The 24546-nt window shown below is 42.2% G+C and overlaps 1 protein-coding gene across 1 annotated transcript in view; it reads right to left on the reverse strand.

The window, feature by feature from the left end:
* PPP2R3A (protein phosphatase 2 regulatory subunit B''alpha) overlaps positions 1-24546 on the reverse strand; it is a gene marked incomplete at both ends in the record, with an annotated part of 42814 nt that overhangs the window by 8158 nt on the left and 10110 nt on the right. Inside the window, 7 exons of the mRNA XM_082318981.1 lie at positions 198-246; positions 2366-2522; positions 4902-4988; positions 10364-10438; positions 12281-12383; positions 15028-15131; positions 17452-17712. Coding sequence (XP_082175107.1) covers positions 198-246; positions 2366-2522; positions 4902-4988; positions 10364-10438; positions 12281-12383; positions 15028-15131; positions 17452-17712 — 836 coding nt within the window. The remainder of the gene's footprint in view (positions 1-197; positions 247-2365; positions 2523-4901; positions 4989-10363; positions 10439-12280; positions 12384-15027; positions 15132-17451; positions 17713-24546) is intronic.

The following is a 24546-nucleotide window of genomic DNA, read 5'->3' on the forward strand; positions in this document are numbered from 1 at the left end:
TGGTCATCCTGTGGGATTTTTTAATTTGTTTTCTTAAAATACCCAGAAGTCTCACTCCATTTTCAGGCAGCTCCAACTGGAGCACCATGTTTGAAACCATTCTGATCAGTGGGGATTTTTGAGAGTATCTTGCATTTCTAATCAGTCTGACAGAAATTCCCTTCACTTCTATCCCCAATCAGTATGCTATTCCTCACCTCACCACGGCGCCACTGAATATTCGCTCAATAATCCTGTTTGATAAAGCTGGAAACAAAGAAAACACAGAGAAAATTAAGCTACAGGTCACAGGAATAACTACAATCAGTTGTTTATGCTGAATCCACACAAACCCATTTCCCATTGCTAAAAGAATGCTTTATCTACATTGCCTAACCACTTTACTGGTCTCTGTTTAGCACCATTTTGTAAAAAACAAAGATGATTCTCCCAGTGTGTCTGCCTTTGTATCCTCCCAAACACCATATTTCCCCACAAATATGGCAACTATGTGTTATCTGGATTCTTGGACATGGGCAGTGTTACTCCTACTTTGCTGCAGTAGGATTTGTCACATAAGCAAATCCTGATGATAGAAGGAGACTATTTCAGTGTGTATTGCAAAAGAATTTCAGTTATCAAGCAAAAATCACACATCTAATCCCTACAAAACACTTCTTAGCAGAGCACAAGCTGTGGCAATCCTGCTGCAGGGAAGGACGATGAAAAACAAGCACCATTTTAGGTGAGTGGGAGGGCTTTGCCAGCCAGGAAATGTGTGGCATGGGATTGTTATGGCAGAGACACACCAGCCAAGCAGCAGGTACCAGTCTTGAGCAAGACTAGCACCCTGACCTCACCCTCCCAGACTGCTACCGCATTTCCTTTAGACCCTCACCTGAGCTCCTTCTACATGTTCTCCATCACTTCTGAAGTCCTGGCACACTTCCGCCACAGCAGCCAGGCAGACCCAACCTGCACCACCCCTCAAATCCCCCTGGAACAGTGCTGCCAGACTGCTGTACCACTGCACTGATGGCTTCTCCCCTTCACCCTGCCCACAGCACCCCTTCTATCTTTAGCTCTCCAGCACCCAGTGCTCTCAAGCCTCCTGGGCAACAAATACTCCATCCCCACACTCCAGCATCCCAGCAGGGACCAAGTCTTCCATATCACCTATGCTAAGTCAGGCACTCCTCCATCCTCACCCCATCCAGCCCCATTATCAATGCTCCTGACCCCTGTGACTGCCACACTCACCCAGAACCCCCGTGGCCTTTCCATAAATGGCTGCACTCAGAACACGTGGGCCACCACACCACTCTGACACACACACATACCTACAGCATTGTTATTCTCACACCCCTTTCCTTCTTTCTTACTTCAGCCCACTAGGATCTTGGCTCCTACAAAATGTTGTCCCCATCCCGAGAGCTCCAGCAATGCCTGGCAACTTCTCACACCTCCAGATCCCTGTAGCCCTACACACTACAACACCTTACCACACGCTTCACCTTTCCTGCCACTTCCAGTCACGCATTGTGTCCAAACACCCCATTTCCCCAAATCTGATTCTCTGTCCCAGACCTACTTTCCCAAAAAGTGCAGCAACCACATGGAAGAATCCAAGAAGGCTTTACCTTCAGGATTAAACGTGCTAGTCAATAGCTCAAGCTCTTGACTAAGACATTACATCATGAGTCCTAACAGGTAAGCACATAGGCATATCATGCTCTCAGAACATGGATAATCCTAAAAACAGCCAACCTGAGTGCTTCCATCTAGCACAAAGCATACAGAACAAGTGCCTTTGGATTTTTTTAGCCCTTTATCGATTTGTATTCCATTAACTTATCCATGGCCCTTCAACCTTTGAAAACTCATAGCATCTGCTCAACTTGTGCAACGGAGTTCCACACTGAACTCAAGAGATATTCTCCAGAGTGCATTTGCAGACTGAAATTCACCAGGCTTCACTGGACTCCAGAATTTCTCTCACGCATAATAAGATTGCACTTCAGCAATCTTTGAAGTTCACATGGGCTTGTCCTTCTTGTCCCTACTTCCAAGTTCCTGCAAAACCCTTAGTAAATAATAAGCAAGTTTCAAGACATTATTTTAGCTTGTCCTTCTGGCAGTGACCCACACGTGAACAGAAGCCCCCTCTCTAGATACTCATGCAGAAAATAGCATGTACTGCATTCCTCTGTGTCTAAGCCCGTACAACTGGCTCTGTAAATCAGCATTTGTATAAAAGATGGATGGCTCCATTTAAATTATTTTGAGGCATCAAATTAACCAAATTAAAGCCAGGCTTTACTCTTCAGTGGGAACATTCTATTTTCAGCAATCCCCTTCGTCCCACCACAGCCTGCAGGCAGCATACCTTGATCACTGTACCTAGCCAGATCCTTCTGGCTGATGTAAAGATCATGGTCAGTGTCCAGCTCCCAGAATTTACAGTATATAACATAGAAGTGCTCGTAGGAGAAATAATCTGTGATCTGATTTATGTCATCCTCTTCTTCCAAGAGAGCAAGAGTCTGAAAGAGTACAAATAAAGTGGGAAGTTAAACCTAGACAAAGAGGCAGTTCAGCAGCTGAAGTCCTCCAACCTCTGGGGAAGTTGGGTGAACGCAGCTCTGAGAGCTAATCCAGAATGTAGCCTCTCTCTCCTGTAGGAGACTTTGATGCTGCATTCCTTAACAGGCACTTACAGAGCATCTGGCTTGGCTATCCTGGTTAGCATATGTATGCACAATATTTCTGCCACTCCTGTAAACAATTTCTGCTAATTTTCAGCTATAGTGAAGAATGAGGCAGAGAAACAAGAATACAACTGCTGTCTCAGCTGGGATCCATTATTTATGAAACATTTCTGACCTGCACCAGAGACTCTTATAGCCATTTACAACAGCAAGTCCACAGTTCTCCACAGGAACTGAGATATATCTTTACACATCACACATCCTTGCCTGGCTCCTAAAGGGCAAAATCAAGTCTTCCTCCAGACTCATGCCTGGACTGGAGAAGGAGGCATGGATCCCAAGCAGATCAAACCCATCACACTGATTTTCCTGGGCTGTTGCTGACAGGAATTAGTCTGGTTTAACTGGGAGGCTTAGACAGATTTCCCGCCGTGACATCTGTTAACGTGTCTTGTTAGAAAGCATTTAGTGACAATGCCCTTGTTTCATTCCTACTTCACACCTACCTCTGTCCTGCCCTCCACTCTGCCTTTCCACCTACAGGAGAGTATTGCGTGTTTACCAGTGCCACCTCCCTGCTTGCCTTTCTAGTGCTGAGGCCACGGGACACCAGGCAGCCTTTTCAGTCTAATAAATTGTGGCTGCAGGAATGAGAAAAGGCTAACAGACTCCAGTGAGCTATAGGTCTGTCCTCCCCTGCCCTCACAGCCTCTCAGAAGGGAGGAGGTGAAACACAGCCTCAGCTATCCCAGGGAGTTGTGTCTCTACGCAGGCAGGCTTAGTGGCCCTTCTATCCATAACCATAAAGACAGATGCTGTGCTATATGTAGGCACTGATAGTTCAACGTCAACTTTCAGTCATCTCTGCATCCAAGGAACCCAACTGAGTCTCAACAAAACTCTCACATCCTGCTCTCCACCAGGTTCAATAAAGTTTCAGGCAGGGACAACAGGACAGCACTGCCAGACCTGCGCTATTCTGACTTGCTGACACTCAAGTCTAAAAACCTCTGATCACTCACTCACTAGCCTCTTCAGATTCTTTGCGGGTTTATCCATTTCTTTGTACATAATAATCACTTGCGTAGGTTTTTCAATAACTTATTTTTTTTCTTTTATAGCTCATACCAAAACACGCCATTTACACATGCAGCAAAGAGCTGCCCAAACGAAATTACAGTCCCAGAGCTGAACTTCCCTACTGCAGCAGATGAAAGGCAGAGTAGATACGCAAGGAGGAAAAGGGGAAGAGTGTATAAAGGGAGAAAATGAGTGAATAAAGATGCAGGAAACATTGGGAGGATGTTTATAACAGAGGCTAGGGAGGAACTGGGATGAGACAATCTAAGGGAGCACTGATTTTGTTTTCATTAGCTGATGTGATCAGTGGGGCAGAAGATGTCTGAAAGGAGAAGGAGTGTTAATTCATGCTTGAGGCTTTTGAGGAAGACAGCACGCTACATCTGGAAGGGAGAACAGAATGCAGCAGGGAAGTCTCACTGCTTTAGCTGAGTCCTTAACCTTTCAGCCTAAAGACTTGCTGACTTTTTAGGTTGGGCTGGAGTTGAGCAGCCTTAGCCAGTTTTAACCTGGTGCTCTTTTGGGCAAAACCTAAAGAGAACAGAGATTCAAATCCTGAAACCTCCGCCCAACATAAGGATACATCACAGGGATTGTAACAAGAACTAGGCTTCATTTGTTAACCTTTCTGAAGTCTACTGCAGAAGTGGGAATCAGCGCCTGAGATGCACGGTCTTACAATTGCACAGCACAACGGGCCTGACCAACTGTCAGTGGGCTGATTGCCGGTTGGGAGTCGGGAAATTGGCTGTCCTACCCACTGCGTATTGTAGGCAATCCAGCAGCTATTCTTGGCTGCTCAATAAGCCACTTAATATAGGTACACTGCTGCATTTTGCTTCCCTTCTTCTTTGGCTAGATCAGGACCCAAGAGCCAATCTGCCTGATGCAGCTTCAGAGCGGGTACAGTCGCCCCTTGACCTTCTATCAGTGCACTCTCAGCTACTCCAGTCCCTGGTCTTCCCTCATCTCCACTCAGACACAACTCCTCCACTAGCTCCGGCACTCTCCTGGCACTGAGCATTTGGCCTACCTCACTACAACCCAGGCACAGCTCCCCTGCTATATAGTATACAGCCACAGGAACAAAGGTATGATGCATTCTATATCTGGTTCAGGCAGAAACCAACATACTTGCAAGAAGTTGCTTTTCCTCAGCTCTGTTAGAGTGATCTTCCCAGACCAGGATCGATTGACTGTGTAGAATATTCTCTGTATAACCTGCAACACATGAACAGTGCTCTTGAAATCAACTCCTGAAATACACCAGTTTAGGAATTCAAATGCAGTAAACTTTATTTTGCTTATTCACTCATTCTAACGGGAATTCTTTTTGAAAACTGTTTTGTGATCTTTTTTGTAGGTATTACTATCCTTAATTCACTATGCAGTCTGAAAGTAACATTTGTTTCTGAAACAGTATTATCCATTTCCACTCTGCAGATACTTCCACTGCTCTTAATTCACATCTTTGAGCAAGCAGATGCATTATTTATGTCAGGGAATATGTTCAAAGTGCTGACGAATCATTCTGAAATTGAGTTTTTCAGGTTTTAGGCACTGTAACTTGCATAGTTCTCAACTGAAACAGTGTTCTGCACCAGAAAAAAAAATAATCAGGACTTTTGAAGAGGAAACAGGATATGTAAATGAAAGCCACAATTGATGTCTGACCTATTGTGCCTGTTAACAGTGCCTCATCCTCTTGGTGGCTCCACTGAAAGTAAGCAATAGAGATTATCTGTCTGCACTTATCTTAGGTAGGTGTTAACCTCATTTGTCTCCTTTACTGATCTGCCTCTGGTGAAAGTGAGCAAAAAGCAGAGGGGGAATGCAGAGACTTCTGAGAACCCAAGAGAAACAGTTCACAATATAAGACTGAATACACTCCCAAGTACCTAAAAAAAGCAAGCTGAACCCTCCCTAGTCCGCTCCTTGTTAGCTTGTCAAATATCATCACAAATTGGGGAAAAGGCAAATGTGTGATCAAGCACATGCAAGAATAAACTTAACAGGAGAAACAACAACAAACAAACATCTGCAACAAGAGAAATTAGAAATATAATTAATTTAGCTATCAGCACTGAAATCTATGGAATATAATTCTTGTCAACCAAACCTAATACAAACAAACCTTTGATGTCTCTGACATCATGTTGACATATTATCCTAGAATTTTGGTAAACCTTAATAGTGCATGCTATTCCAACACAAAAATTAACTTTACACAACAATATGGACATTATAGGGATTAATCCAGTTAACAAATTAAATGGGATGGGTTTGTTTCTTAGCTAGAACTAGTTTCGAGTGGGCAATCACCATTTAAAGGCCATGCTCTGACTCAGTCACACAAGCGCGGGTTCTTAGTCCAGAACAGATCTGGAACCAAGTATGAGATTGTTGTTAACAGTCTGCTTTGGGACACACAGATTAGTGAGACAGTAAATGCTGATGAGCACAAATAATTTTGAGAGCAATAAGAATGATTTGAATACTCAAAATGTATCCTGAAGGGAGAGAACCAATATATTCAACTTGGCTGAACGTGACACCTGTTGGTAGCTATCCTGGTCCTTAAAAGCCTACATGGGGAGATGTGGGACAGCATGAGGACTTTTTGTCTCTCATGAAATACTAGAAGCTGAAACCAGCCTAATTCAGACGGATAAGAAAGCACTTTTACACTGCCATTGATTAGCCACTGGGACAACTCCCAAAGAAACACTGCAGGCTCTTTATCACTCCAGACTTCAAAGATGGATGTCCTTCTAAATTTGGGTGTCAATTCAATTAAAAACAAAGAAACAAAAAAAAAAAAATCTATCCTAACCATAGCAATCACTGAGCAATGTTCTATGGCCTGTGTAATGCAAGAGGTCAGACTAGGTAATCACAATGATCATTTCTGGTCTTAAGCCCAATGAAAAAGCTGTATGTTTGTTTCTTTAATGCCTCTGGCAGCTGCTGCCATTCTGGACTCTATTTTTGGACTTTGTTTGGCCTTTGCTTCCAGATTGCACTACAGCTCAGAGGCTGAAGTGGTCTCACCTCATACATAACCATTATCACACCTAACAACTCTGTAGCAATTCTTAAAGATACAAGGTTTTCACACCATTCCAAGGACTCAAAAATAACATTCCCAAGAAAAAGGACCTCTAACCAGCAATCTTTTTCTTTTCCTCTGCCTGCAGGGTAATAAAAGACAACAAAATATCCCCCTGTTTGTGACATGTAAGAAACTGTTCCTCTATCAGACCATATTGATAAAAATGTTCCATCTGCTCTCTCCTCACCTAGCTGTAAAAATAAGGCATTCAGAAGTAAAATGGTATCTCTTTTCATCTCTTTTACCATGTCCAGTCACTCAGTGCAGGTTTTATTATTCAAATAATGGTTCAGTTTGAATGGATAGCACATAGCGTATATATCAGTACAAAATGTCAATACTTCTCTCTCTCTTTTCCAGGTTGTGAAAACCAAGCTGTCAAAAAAAGCATTTGTGAAACATCCTAGAACATGATTACACAGCCTGAGATGATTTGCAGCATTCAAGCCACACTTGTCAGTTATGCCTTACTGAAAGCCATAACTGGCTTCGTTTTCCCCAGCATGGAAGATTTATTCTGAATTCAGTACATAAGCCTTTGGAAGGGGGAGCCCCTTCCTATTTGCCCATTATTCTCATGTAATCTCCCTCCAGGACCCAAACCATTGACGGGTCAGTTCTAGACTTTTCCCCAATCTTCCCATAGAAGAACAAAAGCAATACCATTTCTGGAAAAAAACACAAAGCTTTATTAAACCCGGTAGGCCATCCTCCCCTTACACATTCGCATTGGAAACACTGCATAAGCTGAAGCATTTTTCAACAAGCAATACGTTTTGCCAAGTTGTTTTTAGTTGAGTCAGCTTTTTGACAACAGCATGCAGTGCTAACTCTGAGCCTTGTTTGAACACTCTGGGAGAAGTCACATTTTAAACCTTTTACAATAAATGCTATGTGATATTCTTCATCATCTTCATCAGCTTCAGGAGTCGTTCTCTGTTGAAAGAAACAAAAGTAGTTTAGTATACTGGCAATACAACAGCTAACAGATACTGATACAGATTAAATTACAGCCTATTGTATCCAAAAGGCACCTCTAAAAGGTGCAGAGGTAGGCAAAGAAAAAATCTGAAACATGCATACACGTCTTACCCATACTAGACTGTTAGCTTACTCTCCAGTGATTTCAATCAAGTGATGTTGTATCCAGCAATGAACACAAAAGCCAGTGTCTCCTTACAGCCCTCATCTGTAACACAAAAATAAAATTTAATTCTTGCACTTGCAGCAAATACAGCATTCTATCACTGTAAGTAGGTATAAGGCACTCTACCTTGAAGGGATCAAAAGGATCCAAGTAGTCTCAAAATCCAAGGACAAAGCTGTTTCCTTCATTACCTCCTGGTGGAAATACTGAATTTTGTAACATTAAAGAGAGAGAAGTGCCAAACCATCCGTGAAAGGAGATATGAGAAATAGGAACTCCTGGTATCAGAGAGGAGAACCACTACTGCAGTGGGCCAAGTACTGCCACTCCAGATGGGAACAACCTGACCCAACAGACTGGCTGTCTCCTGAGGTCTCGACTCTGCTCCAGCTCAGTGACCTGGCCAAGGCCAAACACACTGAGCTCAGAAAGAATCTGTCTGACAGCACAGACACTCAGAACAGCATTGTCCTGCCAGTGTGAGGAGTCTGTGAAGGACACCACAGCTTTGTAAAATTTGCCACTACACTCTATTCGCCTCAACCACAAGCACCACTGCTTCCTGGCTGCCTGGGAGCAATCCTAGGAAGCCACCTCTGTCAGAGTATTGTAAGGGTGCCTAAAGGCTTAGACTGAAGTAGGAAAGCACAGAGGAGCACTGAGGAGCTTCATGTACTCATGAAGGGTCCAGTTCTGTAACTGCTTTATGGTGGTCACACAGGACCTGGCCCAGGCACAAGGGAAGTTGTAGAAAAGGAGAGAGGAAGGAAAAGGTGTTGCCCTTTTTAGCAGCAGCCTGCACTTCAGTTATCTCGAAGTGGAACCTCAGCTTCACACAGCTGCTCTCTCAGACCGGAACATGCATTGCACCCCAATGAGGTCCAGAGTGTGCAGCAATTGCTGCTTCGGGACACCAAGGGTGATCATTTGGGGGATTACTCTACAAAGACATTTGTTTCTTGCCTTTATTCCCTCCTTTAGACCCTGAAAAATACAGGAACAGCATGTGACTTGAGAAGAGGAACCTGGAAAGGCTGATGCACAGAACTCCCTTTGTCACCACCCAACAGCCAGCACCAGGACAACACCACACTGTATCTTGACCTGCTCACCAGCAAAGAACAACTGGTTGATATTGCAGTCAGAAACTAATGCTAGTGTGACCTCAAATCTTTCGGCTCTCACTCCTCCATGTACTTTAAACACCAAATATCAGGGTACATGTGCCACAGGCACCTTCCACACTCACCTGTTCATGTGCCTCCATAATTCCCTGGCCATTGTTATATTTATTCTGGCCAGTTACTATGCTTAATGTAGCTTGTCTTGGTCCATGGGAACTAAATATATTGACAATACACTGATGTTCACTTTAATGTTCAAGTGCATCTAAACATTTAAAATTGGTTCTTGTTACACATTTTCATATAATGTTAGTGTGACACTTCAGGGTTTGCCCAGAGCAACAATGTCTTTCTGCCATCCGTTCCTTACAGGAAAGGAACAAGCTTGTGTCTGCCAGTAATCTCCCAGCTGCCAGTATGTGATGCAGCTGGCCCCCATGCAGACCCTGACAAGCAAATAGGAGAAACTTTAAGCCCTTGGGCCCTGTTGCGATACAACTCCCATCATCAGGTCTGTCTGAACTTGTTACTGCTGCAGAGATAAAACATCCTAACAGTTATACCTTTTATCCAGATTCATACCCAACATGAAACACACTAAAGGCTTAAAAAAAAAGTACAAACTTATTCAGGTAAAGCACCAGTCTAACTGCTGACTGCAAAGCTGGAACAAAGCTACAGAACAAAACCCCACAAAAAATAGTAGTCACAAAAGCTCAGAGACTCGGAAAGACTAGATAGGCTTTCTGGCAAGAGTGAGAAGCAGGGGAGTTGGACGGTAGACCCCTGTGTGCAATGGATGCTTTGTACCATGGAACAATCACAGATTCTCCATGTCTAAGTGACAGAAATCTTCAAACATACAGCCTTCCATGTCTCAGTAGCCCAGCAGAATTAGGGGTAACTTAGCAGCTCTCAAAGACCAAACAAGAACCTCTCATTTTCCTTCATCAGGATTGAATGCCAAAAAAGTTGTGTTTATAGATTTGCTTAAGACCAGAAAGAATCATTATTAACCTTTTGAATAACCTCTTGTACACATAGGCAGATTCATTTTTCCTTTGGAAGTAGTTCTTAAAATAACTCATTGCCAGTAGTATTAAAAACACCTATTTTTTGAAATAACTGAAGGATTTGCTGATGGGAACAGTGACAAATCACAAAGAGAGGGTTGGTACAGCAGTGTCACAGGAGATCAAAGGAGCCAGCCTACCGTTGTAATATACCGGGAATGGAACTCAGGAGCATCCTTCAGGAACGTCAGGCCAGGATGCGTTTCCACCACATCCTGCAAGATAAGACCAGATAAAATAAAATAGATTTTCTTCTCCTTTTAATGTTTAGAAGTTACTGGGTTTACAAACCAATACTTTTGCTTACTTTTGAAACCGTATTTGCAGCATTAACAATAAAACTGAAATGACATCTTTTTATCTATAAAGTGAACCTTCTAGAAGTATAAGTAGAATACATTTTCTGGGCAATACGCACCTGTTGGGCCATTTTGATTTACTTAAGGACAGAAAAACAAAGGAAGAGAGTTAGTGAGTAGATGAAAACTCATTTTCATTGAATGAGACAAAAAATTAGTTAGCTGACCATGCAACTATCTTCTCTCCAAGATCTTTTTTTCCTCCATTCATTGAGGATATTACATTTATCAGAGCTGGGTGTCAGAAATAAACATTCCTTGAAAGGTTGAGAAAGTTGCCTTTTATGTCCTCCACAACAATGAAAGCTCTTGTGAGCCTCAGAATGCACACAGATATGATCGGTGCTTTTCTAAAAATTACTTGAACCACCTGTGGAGATGCCTCTTTCTCAAGATCAGCTTTTTGCAAGCCAAAGACTGGCTCATGATGCCAGATCTGCCAAGAAATGTGTGACCAAAATCGTGGAGAAATTGCTCAGATCCTGTATGAATCAATGTCTGTGTAATTTCTACATGTCTGACTCCTCTACCCTTTAAAAAAAAAAGTGTTCAAAGTTTTGCTTTGTTTATACCATGACATGGCAAGGGGATAGAATGCCCTTAGGGGTGTGACATGACCAAATTTAGGCCAGTCTAATTTGATGTCTAATATGATGGTGTAATATGGTGTAATATTGCTAGTCTCTGGTTGACTGACAAACAAGATTGTACATGCCTTTGATTGCACCAATAGCTAAAAAGCACAGCTGCAATCAATCAGCAAAGGCAGTGTGCCCAGTGGAGAAAAGATGAAAAGGAACATGAGAAAATTTACCCATCACAGTCCCAGTTTTGTTTGAGACACAGAAACATCCAGTGCAGACACAAAATCTTTCCCCAAAGCAGCATCTCCACAGAGGTTTTGCACAGAGGGCAACACAGTGTAAGAAATCTAGGGATATGTAGAAAAGCTCAGAAAAAGTATCAACAGATGATCAGAAGAGCAGATGGACCCTATTTATAGAGACACTATAAAGAAACCCTAAACCTATCCAGAATCTGCCTAAACAGCCACAAATAATTAAAGAATGATACTTTGCTTTGTTAAAAATATCACATGTGAATAAAAGGAAAAGAAAGAAATTAAATCAGGATGCACAGATTTAGCCTGAATATTGGGAAAAAAATAAATCAGCAGTGAGACTTGTGCACTAGCAGGTTTAGAGGCATATACGGAACAATTGGAACTGCAAATTTTTTTTGCAGAGATTTCCACATGATATTGTATCTGGTAGTCTTGCTAGACACATTCAATTATAATTGTCTTGTCGAGCAACTTTTACAACTTTTCTAATAATCCTTTATGTTGTGCTTGAGTATCAACAGCACCATGCATTTTTCCCAATAACCACCTAGAGAGATGGGGCAAATTTCAGCCTGGTTACCAGGCACTGATAAATACGAATCCTGACAAGAGACTAAGAGTTTTGACAATCCTCAGTGACTTTAGCAAGATATGTAGCTGGTTAGCACTTATGCTAAATAGTCCACTCAAAATGCTTATTTCTATTGCACTCCAAAATAAACCCCACCCAGGTGCCGTTCAAACGAAAGGTCTGCATGCCCTTGGGAAACATTTAAAGACATGAAAATAAAGAAGTTACAAAATAAACATAGTACGCTCTCCCCATCCATCCACTGCTGAGCTGTTGCAGGTACCTGAAGCAGCGGTATGAAGTCCTCCTGTTCTAGGTAGTCACAGCTAGGCTTCGCTAAAAGGTATGTGAATCTGGATGCATCATCATGGCAGTTACATAGGATTCTACGAGAGAGAGGAAGAGTTACTCCAACCACGTTGTACCTCACAGGACAATCACAAACTACAGATGGATTATGAAGTGCCTTATCACATGTTACGCAATACATCTACATCGTGAAATGTGCAAAATTGACCTCAGGCTACTGAGCACCCATTTTCTTCAATACCTTTCAGCAGCACCACGGTACTACCACCCAGTGGAGCTTTTTCCATGTTTATATTGCTGTGGTAAACAAGGTTTCTTACTGAAGACTGTTCTTTCTTTGATTCCACAGCATCTTAGTAAGTAACCTGACTTTTCAAAATGCTGCATGCTCACGAATCCCATTTGAAGTCAATAGGATCAACCTAATGGGATGCCATAACAGACATGCTCTCCAAGTTAATCCTTTACTGTATTTCGATATATGAGGATATTACCAAACTACAGCAACTAAATTTTCAACCAGAAAAATCACTCCCCAGAAGGGAGAAAAGAGCATCCCTTGTTAATTATGGCACAGGTGGCTGCTGTGCACTGAAGTCATGGAGAATAGCCTAATGAAAGAATCAGTAGGATTCAGTATTTAGAGAAGCATGTCAACTCATTCCTTAGGTTAACAGTTTGCAACTATGACACCGATTCTTGTCTCTGCTTTCTTCTAATACGAAATACTATGCTGGTCAAAGGTATCACAATTACTTAATTCACTCCAAACAGAAATACTCATGAAAACGGAAACTCCATGACATTTACCAAATCACTTCTGGATACCTGTAACAGAAGAGAGCATTCAGATATATCAAACACTAAGTTGTTCAAATAGTATAAGGGAAACAATAAATTGCTCAGAAAATTACCCTGTATTCTTTAGTAACTATGAAAATGCAAATGCACTGTTAATTATTTGCTATGAGTAAATATTCACCCCCCTCCTCTCCTGAAAGTGTATGAACTTACATTAAAACATAGTACTGAAACACCTGTAGTTTTCCTGCAGAGATCACCCTGTAACTGGCTTGCCACTACTTCTGGCCTCATCACTCTTTACCAAAAGCAGACTTTACAAACAAACAAACAAAAAAAAAAAATGTTTTTTAAGTCAATCTTCTGGCAAGGGGCAAAGAAAGATTTAGTGGCTGACAAGCAACCCTGTTAGCTGCACATTCATATCATGCTAACTGTCAATTAACAGATACATTCTAAATCAGCTGTAGAGAAGAGGTATGAATGTGTTAGCTTTTTAAAAACATAATCAGGCACATAAAGATGAATCCTAAAGCCATGTTTTAGCAACAAACTAAAAGATCTTTCAGAAGTATTCTATACCCAGCAATTCCTATTGACTTCAAATGAGATCAGTGAGCATGTAGCATTTTGAAAAGTCAGGTCAGCTACTAAGATGCTTGAAAATAGGCTTCAGCAATTAAAGAGAACTGTTTTAAAATTACAGCTGTGTTCAGATAGCTGTAGTCTAACTTTACCAGGAGCACTACACTTATTTCCGTCTATCATGTTTCTAGAAAAAAATTTGCAACTGTCAGAGGGGAAGAGAGAAAAAAAAAATCTTTCTAAAAGAGCAATTAAAGTGAGAAAACCATACAAAATTTGGCTTGGAAATGGCGTGGTTAAAAGAATACAGAAGACAGGCATGACCACAGTCTGCAAATATCTGAAGGATGTGAAAGTCAGAGGACTGAAAATATGTGGTATCATACATGAGGGATTAATTAGGAGTAATTGGAGGAACCTAAGGAAGGAAAAAATGTTGTCTGTGTCAAGAAAAACTTACTGATCACAGTCACCCCTAACATTTTTGCAATTTTGCCAGGGTAACTAGAAGCTGCTTGGACAATATCATCGCAGGAAATACTTTGGGAACTCAGGGTTAAAGGGCACTTTAAGAATCTGAAGAGCAACCATTAAGCCAAAAATTAGAACTCTCTCTGGATATGAGATGGAGACATTGTTCAGGTGTTTCACAAAGTAGACTAACGCCTGAATCACCCTGGAGGGAAAAAGATTAGACAAGAGAGCAAGTCTGTTCTATCTCACACCTGTGACTCCAAACACAACATATCCAGAGCTCTCAATTTCAAAAAGAAGCCTTGACAGTGATACGTAGAAGTAACTGTCAAATCCCACAGATGTATTGCAGAGCATGCTTAGGGAAGGTAATAACTGTTAAAGCTCCCAGAGTATCCACTTGTATGATGCTTCTTTATTTAACGTTCCTTCTTCCTGTCCTATAACATTATCACATGCCTCCTCTCCCCATTTTCAAATGGCACTCACTTAGCACACTAGTGTGACAGCAATAAGGCCTCAGATAAATATATCCAAAATCCACTGACACATCTATCAGCTATCTCATGAAAGGCTGACATATTTCTAGTGAGTGTGTTAATATATTTTATATGCCAACCGGACCAAAACATAGAATCATCTATACAATTGCTTCCAAGTTTGTTGATGCAGCATGGAAACAAACGTTCACATAGTTTTGGGGAAGAAAACTTAAGCTGATGCAGATTTTTAAGCCATTTATTTTCTTCTAAATAAGGGACAATGATCTGAAAAGGCTGGTGGGGGGGGGGGGGAAGAGAGGCTTCTATGGCAGACTGTTCTCTTTTTCCAGAAAGAGAATTTTACATTTGCTATACTCACTTTCTCCACATAGATACAAATGAGTGTACAGACACACATCCTGTCCTTTCTCCTCCTGATGCATTGAACATAGGTGCTTTCCAGTAGAGTGGGCAGCCACATATCTGTAATGAAACACCACAACAAAGAGGAATACAAAAGCAGTCACAAGAAGAGCCTACTTGTTTACACATAGAATTCACCATCGAGACTTTTACATAAGGGAAATAAAGTGGTAATGACACACAGGTTAGTCAAAAAGCTATTTACTGTATGCCAAGGTTCAGAAGCCAACAATAACTTTCTACTTTGTCATATGCCTTTTTAAATAGCTGAGAAATACGTCCTGTCAGGCTAGGAAAAGGATCAGAGACTATCAAGCTCTTAAGCTCTGTCTTTGACTGAGCTGTTCAGCAAGATTCCCAGCAAAGTGAAGTGGAGAGAGACAAGCACCTCCTTCTAGAAGGTCACTCAAACCAGCTGCCTCACTGACCTACCTTAGAAAAGTATGACCCATTCTCTACATGGACTGACTTCTTCTCATTGACAGCAAGGGAACTTCAGTTCTAATTATAGACAATTAATGATTAAATGCCTGGAGGTAAAACTACAGGATGGGAATTGTTTTCAGTGCAGTGCCTTCCACCCGGAACAGTCCATTTTCCCAACACTGCTAGAGCATGGCAGGATAGCAAAAAATGAAAGCACAAATGGAAAGGGGATGATTCCAGCAAAAGGACTCCCTGAACACAACTTTTTAACTAGCCTCTGCAGAGGCTGCTAGCTTTCAGAATGGTAGTCAATGAAAGCTCAAGCATTTTGTACACTCATGCCTCAGAAACACTCATGTACACACTAGTGCATCAGAAAAGCAGGTTTGAAAATGGCTTTAAACATTCAGCTGCTGACACCTTCAAGAAAGCTCCCCTTTACCGCAAAGATCTTTCCAGCCACCTTCATGACTCCAGCCAAGGTATCAGAACCTTTGGCAAAACACAGGCCTTGGAGGGAGTGCAGCTGATTCAGGCCAGGCACAGGTAAGAACGATATCATACCAAATGGAAGGAGGAATATTTTGAAGGTATCACTTCTGCTTTCCCCACAAAGCCTCTTTTACCTCTTCTATTAAGCAAGACTATCCTGCAAGTCCATTCTGAACTTTTTGTCTGGGCCTGCATGTTTCTTTGGGAACCCCAATCAGCATAAGAACTGCTTTTGGATTTAGCCATCCCTGCGTCAGGCAACTGTATTTCTACAGGTGTTTAGCTATTCTGAGGAAAGAATGACATTTACTTTTTGCTGCTTTCTTTGTGTAGCTAGTTCTTTCACATTTATTTCAGAGCCCCAAAACTGGTACCATTATCAATAATCCTATGGAACAGAAGCAAGCCTTACAACAGCTAAATGGCATGGAGCAAATCCATGTAGAGACAGATGCAGAGACCAGACAGAAAGGCAGAGGTCTCTTCTACACCACCCTTCTGCTTTTCCCAGTTTGAACATGACAGGCCACACACAGTTGTCTGTCTTGTCATAAAATCAGTTTCAAACCTTTTTTTGGCCAAGAAAAGAAGTTTTTCTGTTTATGTTTTCAGAGACAGTTTACAAATAACACCACTCAATTCCTCTAAAAGCAAACAAACAAAAAACCAACCTAGCCTCTCCTTTCAGAAAAATCTTCCTTCTTGGAAAACAAGTGCTCCTCTTGGACAGAACATCATTGCTCAATCTACAGTGCCAAAGATGCATTCAGGGCAAACTGAACATATGAGATGCGTCTGACAACTGCTAGTTTTAGATCAGCATTACTGAAAACCATGGTTGAAGGAGAGGAAAATAGAACCACCCATCTGCATCGTGCTCCCACACAAGTGCTGTGTTTTGTTCCCTGAAGCCAGGAACTCATTAGCAGACTGTAACAACTCCAAGTCTGCTGACACCTGCATTATGGATATTGAACATATGCATCTCAGTGGCTGAGGGTTGACTAAGCATTTCCCTGTTCTGTGTCCAAGGAGGCGTAGGTTGGAAACTGCATTCCAAGCAATGCTGCAACAGTATACATAGATCACGTCCAGATTAGTGGGACAGCTAACCACAAAGAAGGTAGTTGGCACTACCTGAAGCCAGAGAGGCAGACTAAGCTTCTGCTATCTTCTGAGCATAACTATGGATGAACAGAAAAACAAAAATGCAATTTGTATCTGGTAAGAAATGTGAAAGAACCATTTGCAAATCAAAGCAAGAAAAAGCACACACGTCAGATGTGACAAATAGCAAACCAAACTCATTTTTGTTTACTATTTTCTTAATCTAAACAAAAACATTTAGAGCAAGAGAATATTAGTTCTTTTTTCACTATAAGTGAGAACAGCTGTGAGATACTTTATTATTTTTAGATTCAGTCTCTCTCTCCAAAAAATTAAAAACCTAGAGAATAGTTACCTTAGCAATTTTCCCCATTTCACAGATGTTTGCTTTCTCATCTTCAAACTCTGTAAAGGCTTCTTCAATCCTGGCAATGATTTCTTCATGATTAGTGCAGACATTCGGAAGTCCTTTAGGGAAGTAGAAACGTGGAATGTTTATCGACAAAGGGGTACTGCTGGTGGCTTTATTCACAGGCAGAAGAGTGCAAGGGCTAACCGCGGAGTTCAAAGGGACTGGGGATGAAGTTCCAGGTTTCTTCTCTTGTTTACTTTGAACCTGAAAATATATCGAATAACAACAAATGCTCTTTTAACAACATGGCATAATGAGCAAGAGAAAATAGTTTGCGCTCCCAGTGAGCAAGAAAAAAATTAAAAACACCAACAATAACATATATAACAACTATAGAACAGGGATAAAAATGCATGTCTTAAGTAGCCAATTAAAAAAATTCTGCAATATCAGACATTGCAAATTTAGGATACATCCCATCCTGCTTTTATGTAGTTCCTGTGCATTTTATGTATGTAGCTGTGGATTATGACATACTATTGAACCACAAGAGAACACACTGCAATTCAGCAATACCACAGAACAAGGACAATGCTATTTCTTCTCATGCTGGTCACTGTGTTGTCATTTTGCCCCACGGACAGCAAAGTATCAAAATCTGGTCTTCTGTATTTCCCCTTAGAACTACAACACCCACCCACACAAACGTCTTGCCTCATGTATGAGCAAACTTACATTCCTAACATCGACATTTTCTATCTCTTGGGAACAACATAATTAGTTTTGCCAAAGTATCGCTTCACAGATAAATTAAGAAAAGATTTGCAAGACTGTCTTCTGAATATCAGGAAGCCTTTTATTCTATGCCCAACTTGAGCAGTGCAAGACCTGATTTTGTTTGAGGTACTACGTACTGGCAAAACAATTTTTACACTAGGAATTATGAGCAGCCAGCAGTTTGTCATTGGGTACCCACATGATACAGCATGCCGGGTTAGCGCAAAATGCAAAAGGTCTGCTTACAACTCCAGTTGGAAGAGTCCTTTTGCAGGCAAAGCACCCAAAGTTTTCACTCAATCAGCACCTACATCTTTTGCTGAAAAACAAGGAGAAAACTGGGAATTTAAACTAAGCCTTCTGCATGCCTGTTTGAAGGTGGTCTTTTCTCCCGTGCCTGCCACCTCTTTTTTCATTAGCTCTACCACCCTATCACTCCTCTCCTGTCTGTAATAAACATATAGCTGATATGGTGCTCCCCACTAGATCACCTTTCTAACGGACCTCTGCAATCTTCTAGTTCTAGCTATACATCAATACTTTTCATAAAAGCCGGCATTTGTATTTAAGTACATAACAAGATCCTACAATAGGTAATTTTCTGACATGGGAGGGAATATTTTTTAAACTTTGAAAAGTAGTTACAGTATAAGCAGCAGAATTCAGTTGTTGGAATGCCGAGGGATGACAAATTCCCTACTCCCCCATGAACATACACTTTCTTGTGAAAAGGCGATAGGCTTGCCTATTGCACAATGGTTTGAATGCAAGAGTTGTTATTAATATAACAACATATGTGATAAGAGGCTAATAAGGCAACAGTCAAGTAAATACAGCTGCAACTTTCAGTTTGTTTATTCTAACTATTCCAATATTCCAAACCAAAATGGGTTTAGGATAAAGTAGCCAAGTCTGAGTTCACTAAATACAGAAGAATGTATATGATGAACTAAACTCTTTGCCTTATTATTTTCCAGAAACTTAGAGCTTTTTTCTTAACACATACTGAATACCCCAACTTGCCATTGGCTTGCTCTCCAGAAGGTGAAGAAGTGAGAATTGTAAAAGCTTCCTTCAGCCCTGTTTTTTCTGCATTTTAGAATACTTTATAACCCATTCTTCAGAGACCTGTAAAATAAGAGAAGGAAGGACTTTCCTCCTCTTCACTGCTCTTCTTTAAATGGGGAGGACCTCTTCCTGCTTCCAAATGCTGTCCCATTTCAGAAGCAGGAATACATGTGCTTGCACATACATGCCAGCCCAAGCATACTTTTGTACTGTAACTGCTCTGCACAGAACACACAAATGAACCCAAGCTCCAGGTCAAAGTCCTCCTCTCCCACATCTTGCAACACAGGAACAGCTGAAAATCACTTTCAGCCTTCAGGTTTTTCGAGTGTATCAGTACTAGTATTCAGAGTCAGTATGGTCCTCAACATAGCTCTCAACCTTTGGAGAACAAGCCTGATTACCACCATCTGTTCTTCTTCCCTTCCTTGACTTTTCCTACTCTCCCACATACCGCACATCTTTGTGTCTGATCCTGAATGATGCTGGAGCTCAAAGTAGGCCAGGAAAGAGGGTCAAAGGGTCTGAGGCTCAAAATGTTACTGGGGCTGAAGGGGGCTATGGGACAGAGTAAGCTTCAACCCAGGTTACTCTGTCCCACAGTATGACACTGCAGGTAGGGGACCTGAAATGGCAGCAGGGGCTAAGCTGGGGGGAAAGTTGGTTACTCACTTTAGGAGCGACAGCTCACTGGGTGAATAGAAGACAACACTTCTCCCGGCCTCCTTTTTCTCTTTACTCAGTAGAGTAACAAAAGCAAAACCCAGACAGGCCGAATATGTCTGGGAAGCGAGCACAGAGCAGCCACTGCTGCATGTTAGAGGTAGATGAAGATCCACCCCCCCCCAATGGCTGCCTGCTTCAGTAAGGGAGGCTAAGCAAGATGGGGGAATAGAGCTCCCTGAGACAGGCCTTCTCAAGAAGCCTCCAACTGATTGGGAAATAGCGAGTTAGTGAATCGTGCATAAGTCAAGCTAGTAATTTGGCTTGGAGGACTCCTCGCGCACATCACCACTTCTGCTTCTACAACCTGCCTCCCACCGTATCTGCCCTGCCTAGCTCGTGACTTTTCCAGCCACGACCCAACTCTACTCAGTAGTTTTCACTCTCTGGATTCCAGCAGAGGGAAAATCCCTGCTGGTCTCTCACAACACCATATTCATACAAACAATGCAAAGCTGGAACAGATAATGAGGTGCCAATTCCAGCCATTTGACTTCTATAATAGGACTTAACATCAGTTTGTCTTGAAAACCCACTTCTCGGAAACAGGTTTATTGCTCATTAATCTCTTCAATGCACACATACACTCGTAGCTGTCAGGACTGTGAGGAACTAGAAGAAATGACCCAAATTTAGCAAAAAGGTCCACAAACCAAAAGGAAGCAAACCAACATATTGTTGTCTCAAAGGACACTGACTCTTCACTTTAATAATATATCCCTTCCCTTACAGTACAAGAGAATGATAAAATTGGATTTTTTCTTTTTCTTGGAAGACAAAGAGGCATCCCCAAAGTAGATCACCACAACGGCAGTGTGCCATTTTCCTCCTCTTCTGCATACCACATACATCCCGATATGGCACAAGGCTCGAGCTGATCATCCTGTAACGCAACTCATCCGCTTTGCCCTGGCCTCTACCTTCTGAAAAGCAGAGCAACTCATTTTCCTCCAGGTACCACCAGAGTCAGCAACGCTTGGTACCACATAAGCCATAAGTCAGGACCCCAGAATCTACGTTAATTTCCTGATCTACAACCACAAGCCAGAAGGTTAGACATCTACAGGAGAAATATGGGGAATGCTGCTAAGCTTCAAAGTAGGGAGCCACTTCAGACATAGATTTGCAGCTGACCTTCCCGGTAAGACTGAATCACTAACTCCTTCTCAGTCCAAGGCAAACAAGGTGAAAGTATCGCTCATGGATGGCTTCTTTTCAGAAGATTCTTCTTCAGGAATAGAAGTACAATTTTTGAACTTTGTCGCCTTCTTTCTACTGTAAGAAATGAGCTGTCTACAACACAAAGAGGAAACAAGCAGCAACTGGCTCTTGAGGATCCTTTTCCCTAGAACAATCTTGCAAGTTAACACTCTGGGATGGGTATAACCAGATACCAACCACTATGGAGACAGCAGGGAGTCAGTTACAACTATTTGTGAAAAAATAAATTTATATGAGGGGAAATTCTGGGGGAATTCCTTGGAGAAAACAGTTTCTTATTGCAAAAAGTTAACCTTAAATGCTGTTTGCTTAGTGGAACACATTTCTCCAACAGGGACATACATTTTCAGAAAGGACAACTAAGAAAAGAAACTACAAATACTATAATAAATCTTTGAGCTTTGTTACCAATAGCTAATAGACCAACCTTTTTTTTTTTTTCTTTTTTTTGCTAAAGAAGAAGGTGAGATTTAAGCCCATTTTTAAAAACTGCTCTACAGTGTAGTGTAATTTATCTTAACTAAAATCTGTCTATCCACTACATCACCTTTTGCCAGTCATACAATTTATTTATGGACAGACTAAAATAGTGACATCTGCATTATAAATAAACCAGACAGAACTACAGTCTCACTGTAGCTATACAAACAAAGCATAGAGACGAAACCTCTGCCATCCAGGCCTGTCTCTCAGGGACTTCCCAGTCCCAGCAGAAAACTCCACGGAAGGAAGCAGTATCACGTCAAATGCTCAAATATTTTCTACTCCTTCATCCTGGCCCCAGTCTCCAACAGGAGCCTAGATAATAAATTTACCAGTTTCTTGTTTTTTTCCAAATGAGATTCTGTAATCCTCTTTTCTAGGGTACAGTGACTCAGCCTGGTTTCTCGCAGTCCACAGTGCTGACTTAATGTCTCCTTCCATTTTTTACAGTTTCTGTCTTACTGAAGTCTGATGGTAACTGGACACAAGCCATTCTCAAAGATCATCGGCTCTCCAGAGCTGATTTGTATCTTTCACGCAAGACTTTCTCTTCCTTTCCTTCCCTGAAGCCCTTTCCCATCATTGTGTCTTTCTGCTGCCTCTTTTTTACCCATTTTGAAGGGGAGTAAGAACAGCAAATGTTCATCTGCACATGGCTCCCAACAGCACAAAGAGGAGAGGCTATGAGAAAATGCATTTCTGGAGAGAATCTTTTCTACTATAAATCGTAAACTCACCAGCAGAAGCAAAGTCCAATCGCAGCAAAACACAAATGAAAACAAGCTTTATCTAAGTAACACAGAATCACAAAAGGACTTAGGTGGGAAGGGACGCAGGGCTAACTCTAAGGCTAGATCAAGTTCCTCACGGCCTTATCCAGTTAAGTTTTGAAAACACAGACTTCGCATGCCTCCACTGACAAATGTGCTTATATATCTTACACATGCCCTTCCCGCAACTGATATACTTCAGCCCACACTCCAAATGCTTCCCTGAAAACTCCATGGAGAAGACAACCAGCGTGCATCCAAATTAACTCAGACAGAAGGACAACGGTGGGCATAAACCCCCACTCCTCACAGAACCCCCATTGCAATTCTCATCTGTCCTGATTTGCAGATGACACTTACCTAGGGGGAAGGCTGGCATGATGAAAGGCAGAACCTTAGGTGTGAGACACCTTGACAAACCATTCAACTACTTCCATGAGAAAAGGTGCCAAATTCTCCACCTGCACACAGCAACCCCAAGCATTGGTTCAGGCTGGGAATCCACTGGCTGAGCAACAGCCCTGCTGAAAAGGATGTGGGGGAGATGGTGTGCACCAGGCTGAACAGGAGCCTGCAGCCTTGTCTAATTACACGGCAAATGGTGTACCAGACTGCATTAGGAGTAGGGCCAGAAGAACATGGGAAGTTATCTCCTCTACCTGACTCTAGTGAGGCTGCATCTGGATTACTGTGACCAGTTTTGGGCCTTCACTTCAAAAGGGATGGGGAGAGACCAGACAGAGATCTGCAGAAAGCAAATCAGATAGCTGGGATCAGAAGCATGTGGCAGGAGAGACTGAGGGGTTGGACCTGTTTAGCCAGGCAAAGAGGAAGCCAAGGGATGGGCTAATCACAGCCTACAGCTATTTGAAGCGCAGTTACAGAGATGGTGGAGCCAAACCAGCCAAGTGGTACATGGTGCAAAAGGGGCAACAGCCATAAACTGCAGCCTGGGAGGGTTAGGCTGGACAGTAGGAGGATGAATTTAACTGAGGGTAGCGCAGCCTGCAAGAGGTCACCAGAAGGGCATGGGAGGAATCCTTATCCTTGGGGAGTTTTCAAGACTCGGAGAAAGACAGCTCTGACGTGACCTAGTGTTGTGAACAGTCTTCCTACAAATGAGATGTTGGATTAGAGACCTTCCTGCCAACGCTGCTATGGGAGGGTCTCTGATCCTTCCATAAACAGTCCTGCAAAAGATGAGCATGAGAACTGAAATTTACAGCTCTTAAGAGAGATACGGGTTTTACAAAAAACCTTCTCCTCCCTTGCCTTTCTGGCCAACATCTACGTGTTCCACTAACTACTTATCATTCATCTCTCTGCTCCCTCTCACTGCCTCATTACCTTTCCTCCTGCTAGCACTTCTTCTGTACTTAGTGAGTCCAATTACCTCTACTCTCAGGTCATCTCACACTGACACACCCAAGCCACAAAGTATAGCCCCACAAGGCTCAAAAATTAACATCTCGCTGCTGCCAAGTGGGAAAACTCCCATCTCTGTCCTGCACTCCCAAATGTACATTGTCACTGCGTACCAAGTGCCAGCTCCAGAGCTTGCCAGACCCCTCTGTGAATGGATTTAACCCACTTGGAAAGGCAGAAAATGGACTTCGCTTTGTTGCTGGATGATATTGTACCGTGTTATGAGTTAAGCCAGCTGACAGAAAGGCCCGTGGGGCCCAGCGCAAGACTGGGGTGACACACAGTGAGGAGGCAGCAAAAGGGAACAAGTACTGGAAGAAAGAGAAGAGGAAGTAAGACTATCTTTTTTCAGCTGCAACTGCCCACTGCATTAGTTCACTTGCCTCGGATCTGCAGCCCCAGAGCAGTTATTCTCGATGCATTTAGCAGCGAAGGTCGCTCATCCTGCTTCAGACCAAGCAGAGGGCTCATGTACCAAAGGCTTGTCAATTTTTCCAGTTGGTCTACTCGGAGATCTTATCTCTCCCTGCAAACCTGACTATGTCCTTAGGTGATCAGACTTAACTCTGGAGAGTGAACTTAGCTGTGCTGCATGGTTCTTGTTAGTCTCTTCTAAATTGCTCGTGGTCCC

This window comes from Platalea leucorodia, assembly GCF_965183815.1.
Source record: "Platalea leucorodia genome assembly, chromosome: 8".
NCBI lineage: Eukaryota > Metazoa > Chordata > Aves > Pelecaniformes > Threskiornithidae > Platalea > Platalea leucorodia.